The sequence below is a fragment of the Siniperca chuatsi genome, linkage group LG21 (assembly GCF_020085105.1).
Source record: "Siniperca chuatsi isolate FFG_IHB_CAS linkage group LG21, ASM2008510v1, whole genome shotgun sequence".
NCBI classification, from domain to species: Eukaryota; Metazoa; Chordata; class Actinopteri; order Centrarchiformes; family Sinipercidae; genus Siniperca; species Siniperca chuatsi.
The window spans coordinates 14511088-14523229 of NC_058062.1; the positions used below are offsets into that span (position 1 = coordinate 14511088).

A 12142-nucleotide genomic window follows, 5' to 3' on the forward strand; every position below is an offset into this window, starting at 1 on the left:
AGCTTCATCAGAATTGTACTCCAGATGTTTGCTGCTATAACAATGTTAATATGTCAGGATGACCTCCTCCTCCTACCTTAATTGTCTCCCTACATTTAATAAAACAATCGATCTAATATCAAGCTTCTTTGTTTGTTTGTCTCCTGTCTGTCTTTCAGTACCGGATTGGCCAGCTGTATATGATCAGTAAACACAGTCATGAACAGAGTGAACGTGGGGAGGGGGTGGAGGTGGTCCAGAATGAGCCGTATGAAGACCCCGAGCATGGATCAGGCCAATTCACCGAGAAACGAATCTACCTCAACAAGTGAGTGTCTTCCTCTTGCCAAGTAACATATGTTAAAATTTATTAAATAAATGATTTACAATGTGTATAAATGTGTGTTTCCATAGAAATGTCAAAGCCGACATATTCTTCTGAAGACTTCATCTCACACTAATTGAAACTCAGCATTCCATCACAAGTCACCGTTCATTAGGCTGCTGCTGATAAAGCTTGGTTAGATGTGTTCATGTCATCATCTGTAGGTTGTCTTATTAAACTAAATAGCTGAGCATATATAGTCACATATAGGACATGATAATCAAAACATATGTACATTTCAGATATCATAAGGCTTTGCAAGCTGCACTAAGCATTGCTGTTGTGTTTCAGGACTGAGCAAGGGAAAAATTTAGTTACAGTAGGTGTCCCTTTTCATCTCCAAGCCTATTTTCCAGCTCAGAGCTGGCCCTGTGCTTTGTTAAGCTTGATAAGCATGAAATTGAGTATTTGATTTTCTCATATGTAGATTACAATTGAATTAGCAGGCATGTGCAGTCTGACATGTGGTTACCTAACTCTCATTTGTGAATTTGCTCTGGATGTGACCACGTCATCACACCTGCAACATTTTTTCTGTGCAGCATTACAACAAAAAAATGCAAATTATGTACAAAATATTATGGACAATTGGACTGTCTATTGAGTACACTGATGAGGTGAATACAGGTGAATGCCTGGCTCAGCACCTCATTGATTTCCCTTATTGAATCTGTAACGATTGCAAAGGACGAGATGTAGACAAACAGAATGGATGAGTTGGAGAAGAATTTTATAATTGAAACATGGATTTTAAAGAGTGGCCTGCAAGTTAATATCAGGGATATATTGTTAATATTTTATACACTCAGTGGCCACTTTATTAGGTACACCTGTACAATCTAATGCAATCCAATACAACAGCCTTGCCATAACGTCTGTCTTTACGAAGCTCATAATGCACAGTTTTTGTTGACATTGTCAGAAATGTGTAAATTCAATTACATGTTCATTATTGAGAGCACAGTAAGTAGTGTTTTTTTCCCAGCCAGAATTTGTTTTTTATTTTTGCTGTTTTTATTTATTAATTAGTACAGTCTTACTTCTGCAGCGATCATTCAGCTAGCTCATGGCCAGTCATATACTGTAGGCCTATCGTCGCCCGGTCAATGAGTTCGATGAATCCACACTAAACACTTGGCAGGAGCACAAATCCATCAATTCAGCCAACTCAAAGTAATGTAATTTGAAACTATTGATTTCCATAGACAGATTGGAGCACAGGGTCAGCTGCGGTGCACTTGAGCCGGTATGGGTTCAGTGTCTTGCTTGAGCACATGTCGACGTGGACATCTTCACCAAGGTGGGACATGTGGACATTTAGACTGTCAGACAGAAAACCGATAACAAACAGCAGTGACCAGGCTATTATGCTTACACGAAAAACAGCACGAGAGACAAAACAGGAGGCAGGCATTTTCTTGCATGTTAGCTCATGTGAGCCATTTGCTCCACTCATCTAGTTTTTTAATGCTCAAACTGAAGAACAGTTATGGCCAGTTGTCTCACAGTATTTCTGCTAAATTTAATTTCCATGTCTTCATGTTCTATGTAATGTTCTTCTTTTGGTGTGATAAGATGACTGATAAGATGAAGTCCACATTGAGCAGAATCAAATACTGTCACAGACAACTGGGCCGCTCATTCCCAAAAGTAAGACAACGAGAGACAAAAGAGAGCCACATGGAGAATACCAAAGTGAGAGGCAGAGAGGGTGAGGTTTTGTGGTCAGAAGTGACAAGTAAGTGGGCCTTTGGGAAATGTGAAGTGTCACTGACAAACTCAGAGGAGATTGTGTGTGTGCGTGTGTGTCTGAGTGTTACTGTGCGTGTGTATGTGTGGGCAGAGAGTTGAGGTCAGTGTAAGTGATGGATAATTTAAGCAGTTACTGTCGGACGTCGCACCTGCCTCTCTCCACCCACAAACCACCTGTTACCATGTTATAGCTGCAGTCTGTGTGTGTGTGTGTGTGTGTGTGTGTGTGTGTCTGTGGCTTGTATTTAAGGCAGTGTGAGGACATGTGACTGCTCTGCTGCGTGTGGACACTCCCCTGGCTGTTTGACAGCCCACTGTGGTCCAGTGTCTCAGTGGTCCAGACAGACTCTCAGTATAATCTCCACATTCAATTACAGCTGCTAGACACAGAATAAGAAGGGAAGAGGGTGATAATGTGGGAGTTAAAATAATCAGTGGAAGGTTTAAAAGAGAATTATCCTAAAAGTGAAATTTGGTAGAACTTAATGATGGCTTTGTGTTATGGTGCTATTTGCCTTGCATGATTGGCTGATCTGAAATCTGGATCAACTGTGATTTGGGTTGCAGTGAACTATTTCTGACTCAGTAATGAGGCAGTCTGCACTCACTTTTTCCTCTCTATTGCCAATCATCAGGACTTACTGTTCAAAGTTTCAAAAGGAAATTTGCTCATACATTTCTCAAATCTGTGGCTTGGCAATTTTCCCTCAAGTTAACCAAGGCTTGGCCCCTGTTGTTCCCCTTCCTCGGTAATCATTTGCATTTTGATTGGACGCCCATTAAGGTGCTCAGCTACTTGGCTGCAACTGTCAGCATTTAGAATCCATTTGTGCTGAGTAATAGCTAGTTCTCTGTACTTTCCGCCCTCCACGCCCCCCTCTGTATCTATCACGGTGCAAACTCTGGTGAAACTCCACTGCAGGGTGCAGGGTGTAATCAATGTAATCAACTTCCCCAGGGGCCATCATGGCTGCCTTGTATGGCCTCCATTATGGCTCCACACAGCTGGAAGCTTGTCATTGGCTTTTCTGGGTGATAGGGCAGAAGGAAAAGAGTGGAGCAACTTTAAGAGAGTACTACTTTGACTGTACAGCACACAAGCTATTTGTCTGATCAGTCCTCTAACTTTTCTGCCTGTTTTTATTCTTCTTCTCCTTCAGTTTACAAAACCATCCACTCTTCTTTCTTTGTGTTTCAGCAAGCTGCCCAGTTGGGCCAGAGCAGTGGTCCCTAAAATTTTCTATGTCACAGAGAAGGCTTGGAACTATTACCCATACACTATCACAGGTAATGATTTTATTACACATCCTTGTACTTTTATCTACAATGTACACTCAAAAAGTATACAGATTCATGTATGTGTTTACATGCATATTATTACCTACAGAACATTAGATTATGTAACAAAAAATTAACACTGGTTTAAAAAAGTAGACAACCACTTTCTCTTTTAATAAGGATCTCCCTCTGTAATAGTATGGCTTCCTGCTGATTTGTACTAGAACAACGCACACACACAAACTCCATTTTCTGCAGCCCTCTACAAACATAGCTCTGTTCACCTGCTGGCAGCCATTACATGGGATCATTGGGAGGGCAAAAGCACATGGAATCAATATTCTGTCCAAATCAGTCCACAGTGAGCAGAGGGGAGGGAGGGATGGTGGAATTGATGGGGAGAGGACAGGCAGGTTTAACTGGAAGACAAAGAGTGAAGTTTAAGGCTAAACATGAACACCCTCACAATGTGCTTTTTGATTGTAGTTTGTGTCTGACAATGGAACATGTTTTAACTTTTTTCTCAATAATTTGCATCACTATTTTGCTGCTGGTACATTTAAAAGGGACACTTTAATTCAGAGCACCTCGCAGTGAATACATAAGTATGACATGAACCCTGCACATAAAAATAACAATTTATTATTTGCATTTTACTGTACTATGCGTGCTTTGCAACACCAATCACTTGTGTGATGTGTTACATAAGATATGACTGAACATGTGATCTGCAGCTCTTCACATGTTTTTATCATCTGGCAATGCCAGGATGAAATATCCTTCAGGTTTGAAGGTTCCACAACAAACTTGATACAAACATGGTGTCAGTATTTGTGAATGTGCCAGACAGCTGTTTTGTTTTTCTTCTGTCATCCTAAATATATTGTGTAGAGGGATTCCTGTTTCATTTAAAGTGTCATCATACATACAGTCTGTCAACAACTTTTGAAAGTGTAACAAACTTAGCAGAAGCAGAACTGCTTTACAGTTTTTACAATTGGTAACACATGTTTCTCTGTACTGAGTTCCCTTTTTCAAAACACAGTTCTCTTTACCAACATGCAGCTCAGCACAACACTTAATCTCAAATCCAAAATGCACAAATGCAACGAAAACACTTGATACAATTGTCAGGATCCACTCTTGTACCAGAACACTGACATCATTTGTCTGCCAACAGTAACACTTGGTCACTCATAACACGGTGATCTAAAACAACACTAACAAACGGTAGCATTACAATATGTATCACTAACGTCTTTAGTAGCTTTTATTTTATTTTGTTATTTTATTTAATTTTATTTTTGCATAAAGTGAAATTCCATTAAAACAAAAAGAATGACACCTCTTTACTACATGGATTGTACTACCTTATAGTGTTTGTTACAGAAATTAATCGGAAATACTGCAATATGCTTCATTAGGTTTTATTTTCGTAAACTAAAGTAATTCCAGTAATGCGATACAAAACAAATGTGTATAGATTCACTATACATACATGTATAGGATAGCAACAGATATAGATATACAACAGTATAGTTCTCATACACATTACACCTCATGCCCTCTCTTGTAAGACACCTGGGAAAGAATCTCTTTGCATGCCTGATCCAGATATGTCCAGGCATCCAGCATTTATTACATCCAAGAGGGACATCTGATCATTTGGCTGGTGGTCATAAACTTTTCACCTCCATGAAGAAGGTGGAAAATTGTGGGGTCCTCTATTGAGTCTCTCTATGTCTGGCTGAGTCCATGTTTACTGTGAAAAACTCATTCCAAAGATTTGCCCTTTTACAGTATATACATGGCATGAAAATAAAAAGCATAATCACCTGGGTAGGTGCTCTGCTAAAATGGGAACCAGCTGTGGTTGGTCTTCTCTAGTTTTTAGCCTCTTTTTTAGATGTAGATGTAGCACATTTCAGTCTAATTTTCATACATTGTGTTAGGTTTTGAACATACATTTTTTACAGTAGTATGTAATTGTGTGCAAAATAGAGTGCAAATACACAGAGGTTTGGTGGTGGTTGAGTTAGAATGAATTTTGAAAGATGTGGTCATTGAATGCATTTTGTGTCAAAGCAATGAAAAGTGATCCACACTTTAGTCCACATTGAATTATGTTGTGCTGACTGTGTGAAAAGTTTTGAAAAAGTGAACTCAGTATTAAAAAATATGTGTTACCAATTGTAAAAAAAAAAAAATGTAAATAATAAGCTACCATCACTCACAGAGATCACGTTGCTTCAAGGTTATGTTGAACTTTCAATAACTGTGAGCACTGTAGCATGCAAAACAATATGGTAGCATAGGGACGTGCAGCTCCCCTGTACGTACAGTATATCCATGTGACAAATGTGTGTATGAATATGCCCTTAGTAGGACCATGCATATATAAAAATTATCAGTGTCACAGATGTTTTTTAAAAATGGGACCATGACATAACAAAATGAGCTCCTCCCAAGTGCTTTCTCTGAGACTGAAGTGCTATTGTTGAGGCTTAATGGTCCTTTTTCCATTTTGAACTAAATAATTTTTTCTCCTCTTTTCTCTTCTCATCTCTCTCATACTGTTTCATTCCTTTGTTGTCTGCCTCTGCTGGGAATATGGTCAGAGTACACGGTGAGTAGTTTCTATGTGTCCGCACCCATGCACACACAAAATCACACATACAAAAAACACTTTGATCCAAAAGCTGACAAATCTTTGCGGTAGAGGTTAAAGTTGATAGTGGTTGCACTTCCTGAATGCTGTTGGCCCTGGATGGCAGATCTGAGTGAGGTGCCTTTTCTGATAAAATCCAGTCTACAGCAGGAATTCATGTTCACTTCAACCGTGAAGTGGACATATAAATGTCTTGCTGCACCATCTGTCACACTGTGCACATCTGTATTTGTATTAGCCGTGCATCAATACAGTAGTGTATTGCGATATAATCTCTTGCAGTATACTAGCGTAGCCCCAATATCGTTAGCTGTTTCCTTCTTTTAATTATTTTCCCTTTCATGGAAATGTTTGGCTTTCTGGCAGTTCAGCCTTTTGCCAGTTTATGGCTGGTTGGCATTTGAATGATGGCACATGTTCATGTTGCTGTGTGTTTGCATACAATTTCATACTGTACATACTGATACATCTCAGAAGTTCATAAAACTCTAAAAGAATGGTTACATATAATGCATTGCATAAATAGCAGTATCAGGATATTAGTATATAACTGATGACTGCTTTTTGAAAAATTAGCGTTTTTTAAGGGATGTTTATCTCTTGAGTCACACACATATTATGATATATCATACACAACTCCCTTGCATGTTTATCTTATAACACATGATGTCTGTACCTATCATCATTGTTATGGGTAACATGAAAATATCGTTTCATGAGTTAATTGTTTCGAATATTGAGTTACAGTGTGATTTCCACCCCTAATGCGTGTGTGTGACAGAGAGAGAGAGAGAGAGAGAGAGAGAGACTTGTGCACGTGTTTGTGATATTCTGCTTATATTAGTCTGACCTTCATTCTTTAGATTGTGCCTAAAGCAAATGAAGTCTAATCCAAACAGAAACATCTTGTTTCATCATTTTCCATGCAGTGACATTTAACTGCAACCACTGAAACCCAGTGTGATCTGGAACCTCGATTAAATCCAAACAGGATGTATATTATATTGTATTATTATTTATTTCTCCTAACTTTGCATTTTGTTTTGTCTTTTTCCTTTTGACTTAATGATTATTTTGTGTTATTATGTTCAGTGAATCAAAAAGGGTACCCAAGAGTAGTAATCAGCTAACTATTCATTCATGAACTTTCCACTGCTTATCTGAGTCAGAGTCATGCTGGCAGCAGGCTAAGCAGGGTGACTGCGTGTGTGTTCCAATACCCATACTACCATACTGTATAGTATGCCAGATAAAAATTTAGTATGTCCCAATACATACTATGTTAAATGCAGTATGCCAAAAATACCAGGATGTCCTTCTACATCCAGTCGCATTTTGCAGTATGCAAGTCAGCATGCATTTTCGGCTATTCTGATCCACAATTCTCTACACAGCGGAAGATACATCACATTGAGTGAGCCGCCGAGAGAGCGCAGACAGATGACAGGTCAATGACAGATGACAGGTCATTGACAGATGACAGAAGCCGCAGTGACAGAAGACAGCGCGATGAAAAATAAAGAAATCCAGTGTTATGCAAAAGCCTCATTTGAATTCCTGTAAAATCCTCTTCTGCCTGTTAGCTGTTTTATATTGGTACAACTGTTTTATATTTCATAACTATTCTCAATCCTGCCAACATTGTTAGGGTGGTGCTAGAGTAACTACACTTCATTTCATTATCATTATTTACAGTTTGAGATATAAAGACATTACATATTAGGACTGCAATGATTATACACACATGTCATATCATCAACAAGTTTTGCAGAAATGTATACAGTTGCACAACAGAACTGGCAAGTATGTTCCACTACAAATAAAATCAAGTTAAATGTAAGGCTGCTTCACGTGCAGACAGAACATAGTGCCAGCAGCTGCATCTCTGCATGAACATCTCTGCCAGCAACAGAGAGCTATGTGTGAAAGGAGGTACCATGTACATGCTTGTACATAAACCGCTTATGTAACCAGTATTCCAATCTTTGGTTGTATAAGAATTTTAAGTGTTAAGCTTTAATCTAAACCAACTTGTTGTGTTTGAGAGCTGATGAATGGCAGTCAACATGGCCAAAAGCAATAAAGTGTGTGTGTGTGTGTGTGTGTGTGTGTGTGTGTGTGTGTAGTGCGCATGAAGAAAGGCAGCATGTGCGGTGCAGTTGTAAATCTACACAGCGAGATAATTATCATTATTGCACTTCTGGTTTGGGTGATAAAACACAGATGCAGAGACATACAATTAGTCTCACACCTCATCCTGTGGCTCAGTTGACAGAAATTCTTATATGATTTATGTAATTATCATCTGACAATGTTATCACTGTGCATATCAATTTCTCACAGTCTTGTTTTTTTCCATCCCCTCCAGTGCTCCTTCCTGCCCAAGTTTTCCATCCACATAGAGACCAAATACGAGGACAACAAAGGCAGCAATGATAATGTGAGTAGAGCTCAGAGTGTCATGTGGTTGGGAGCGTATTGTGTGGGTAGATCTGACAACGAAAGAAGGGATCCCAACATGGCTTTGCAACATACTTCAGGTTTGCTTTTTTTTAAAGCCTCGTGAACAATCTCCTTTCTTGTACCTTTGCTAGTCCCCTGTTGCACACCTGTATGTCTGTTTTATTGCCTCTTTTTTTTCTTCCTATATTCTCACAGATCTTCTTGCTTCAAAGCCTCTAAATCAGATCTGATGACTTCTCTTTGTCGGAGGGTTATTGCATCATTGTGCCATCATTTAATTGTTAGACTTTGCTCATAACTCAGTCTTTTTATTAAGTGAAGGATAAGAAGAGGATTAGCACTCATTCTCCTGTGTTCTCCTGTAAATAGTTGAGTTTTTTCACACAGTGTGATCAAGTATTTCGGTAACATTATCATTTGCCCGACAATGATATCTCACACAAGCAACACAGTCTTGCCTTTCAGCCTTGCTGGAAAAAAATCTCTTTTTCACTCATACAGAGCTTTTATCTTATAATACTATCTGATGTCTTTCCAATATAACATTCCTGTGACTTAAATGGAGATCTTTGTGGAAAGTTATGGCAGTTAGTTGCAGTTCAGGCAGAACATCAATAGCAAAAACAAACATTATTGCCAAAGCTCATAGGTACAGCACAAACGCATATTAATAAATCAAATAACAATAACAAAACTGCTGTATAAGAGAAAGTAAATGTTGACTTTCTTCTACAGCTACTCTTGGTTTTATTGAGTCTTTCATCACTGTTAAAAGCTTGTTCTCCACCTCCCCTTTAATACCACTCAACACTTTGTTGGCAGTAGGGACAAGTCTGAAGGTTATGTAATACTGCCTCGATCCATACTGTAGCTGAAAACAAAAGGCAGCAGCTCCACTTAATGGTGGCTCATGGGAAATGCAGGCCCATTATAATGGTTTCACAGGCGGTTATAATTTCACATTTAAAACTGATCGTAACAAGCAAGGGTGTTTAAGAAGTGAGTGCAGAAGAGTTAAATATAAGTGTTTGCTCCATCCGCTCTCAAGTTTACACTTTCCCACCACCACCTTCACCATTTGTACATGGTTTCTTTTTTCTTTCTCTATTCTTTTCCCTCATCTCTTTTAATAACCTTTTCATCCCTCTCACTGGCCTTTCTCCCTTCTGTATAAAAGTATGTAACTAGGAGGTATGATCAACTCTCGGTGACGAAGGAGCAGTGAAATTGTTCTGAAAGGAGCAGATAGCCAACGTTGCTTTGCTGTTCCTGTGTGAGTCAGACACAGGAAGAAATCAGAGACCACTTTGTGTGTCACTGACTGTGTGAGTCACACAGTCATCCTCACAGTTTGTTTAGTTGTCTGAGGGTAAAGCCAGAAGGATGGAAGGTGCTCATCATGTCATCGCTGCTCTGTACTTTTAAGACCAACAGGAAATTATCTTATTGTCAAACCCGCCTAACCTCTTTGAACCTCTGCTTTCCTGTGAAATATTTTCCTTTCAGCTTCCCACACACTTCCAGTCCCATCACTGCCGTATCAAGTGACAGTGGAAATCATAGCACATCGTCCCACAACATTTGTCAACCCCTAAAGTACATTATTGATTTGGCTGTCCTCCTCACACATTGAACTGTTCCCTGTTCCTCAGATCTTTGGCAGTGAGCCCAGAGAAGAGGAAACAGAGGTGTGGTACGTGGACATTGCCTATGATGAGATTCCCGAGCGCCATTACAAGGACTCAGAGGTAAGGAGTCAAGTCACTGACCTCAGGATACACTGGTTATGTTTGTATGTGTGTAGAGGATCACGGAGTGAATGAATGCATGCACATGCACACATGGCAGAGATGGATAAAGGTGGAAACAAGAATGAAAAGGAGAGGAGAGAGTATGGAGATGAACAGAACAACAAGGAGGGGAGGAGTGAAGTCAACAAATGTGAAATGAAAAGAAGGGATGGCTTGTGAGCAGATAAACAAAATAGTGTGTTATCTTTCTCTAGCAGCACCATCATTTTTGACCACCAGCTGGCCATCTGCCTCCTCAGAGTAATGGAAGCTAGTGTGTGTGTGTGCCCATTGTCTATCAGGGTGTGAAAGTGGATGTCACATGGCCAATGTAAATATCACTTGATTTTAAAGATAGATGGGTTTTGGATACACCAGAGTCACACCTGACAATGCACCACAGAGACCAGTGTCATACATGAATAAACCACAGTTACCAGCGTGGTCAGACAGCTCAAAAGGATCAAAGCACATATGTGGGTTTTTTTTTGCATTATGTGCTGGACACTGACATCACTACAGGTTTTCTTATTCAAATAAGACAGTGATCACAAAGATACTTGTTTCATATGCTTTCCTGGTTTATTTATTAAAAAAATAATAATAATAATACATTTTATTTATATAGTACCTTTCATGCACAAAACACATCTCAAAGTGCTCTACAAATTATAAAAGGAAAGACGTCTATTTATCATCTATGGACATGAACGGAGTAGTTCCCCATTTTGGGAAAAACTCTTATTTGTTTTATTGCGAAGAATTCAGTATATCAATACTATTCTTATGTCTGTACGCTAACTATGAAGCTGTCAGTTAGCTTAGTACAAACACTGGTAACAGGTGGAAACTGGTAGCCTGGCTCTATCCAAAGGAAACAAAATTCGCCTACCAGTACCTCTAAAGCTCACTAACAATTTATATCTCGTCTGAACTGAAGTGTAAAAACAACACGTTATGGTTTTGATGGGGTTTAGGTGCTGCACTATTTCTTGTGCAATCACTTCCTGGAGTTTTGACATCACTGTAAGGTTGCTGGCGACCTGCGGAGACTCCAGGAAGTGACTGCGCCCAGCACATTATCCACAACAGGCTTGCTGTTTCCCCCTGTTTGCAGTCTATATGCTAAGCTAAACTAACCAGCTACTGGCTGTAGCTTCATATTTAGCGTACAGATATAGAGTGGTGTTCTTCTCATCTAACGCTCTGCAAGAAAGCAAATAAGCATATTCCCCAAAATGTCAAACTATTCCTTTAAAATAAAAAAAATTACTGCACCAGGCATCTGTAGTGATGTTACTCACTTGATTTTATTTTCAAAACTGCAGTGCATCCTGATATAATTTTTCATGTTTTCTGTGGTAAATTACACTGTGGTATATAAAATTTGTAAAAGGCATATCACAGTGAAATGTCACTTTCAACACTAGCATATTTATTCCAGAGAAAATGGTTCAGCAAATTTGGAAGAAATTAAGGTAGAATATTAGTTGACGTGGTATTTTATAAAAATATATATTTTAAATAAGGACAAGCTCTCATTAGCATTTCTCATCTTTTCCCTCTTTATCTGCCAAGAAACTTTATGACACATTTTTGTGCAGACAACTGCTTCTACCTCCACTTCAGGTGCTTTCCCAGCAGGGATGTAAAGAGTTGTGTCTAACCTATCTCTCACACGCTCACAGTCAGATACATGACCCTAAGACAAATGAGCACTACAGCATAATTAGTCTATAGGGAGCAGTGATTAATGCACATAAAAGTTTGTGATTAGGGACTCCTGCACAAGGCTCGTAATGAATGCAGGTGATCCTGTCCCATAGG

General features: G+C 39.2%; 1 protein-coding gene across 2 annotated transcripts in view; it reads left to right on the plus strand.

Moving 5' to 3' along the window:
• Positions 1–12142, plus strand: part of LOC122869523 (cytoplasmic phosphatidylinositol transfer protein 1-like) — a 43295-nt gene that overhangs the window by 27973 nt on the left and 3180 nt on the right. For both annotated transcript variants that reach the window (XM_044182633.1, XM_044182632.1), the window contains exons 2-6: positions 159–307; positions 3315–3403; positions 6013–6020; positions 8431–8502; positions 10178–10273. In XM_044182633.1, coding sequence (XP_044038568.1) covers positions 159–307; positions 3315–3403; positions 6013–6020; positions 8431–8502; positions 10178–10273 — 414 coding nt within the window. The remainder of the gene's footprint in view (positions 1–158; positions 308–3314; positions 3404–6012; positions 6021–8430; positions 8503–10177; positions 10274–12142) is intronic.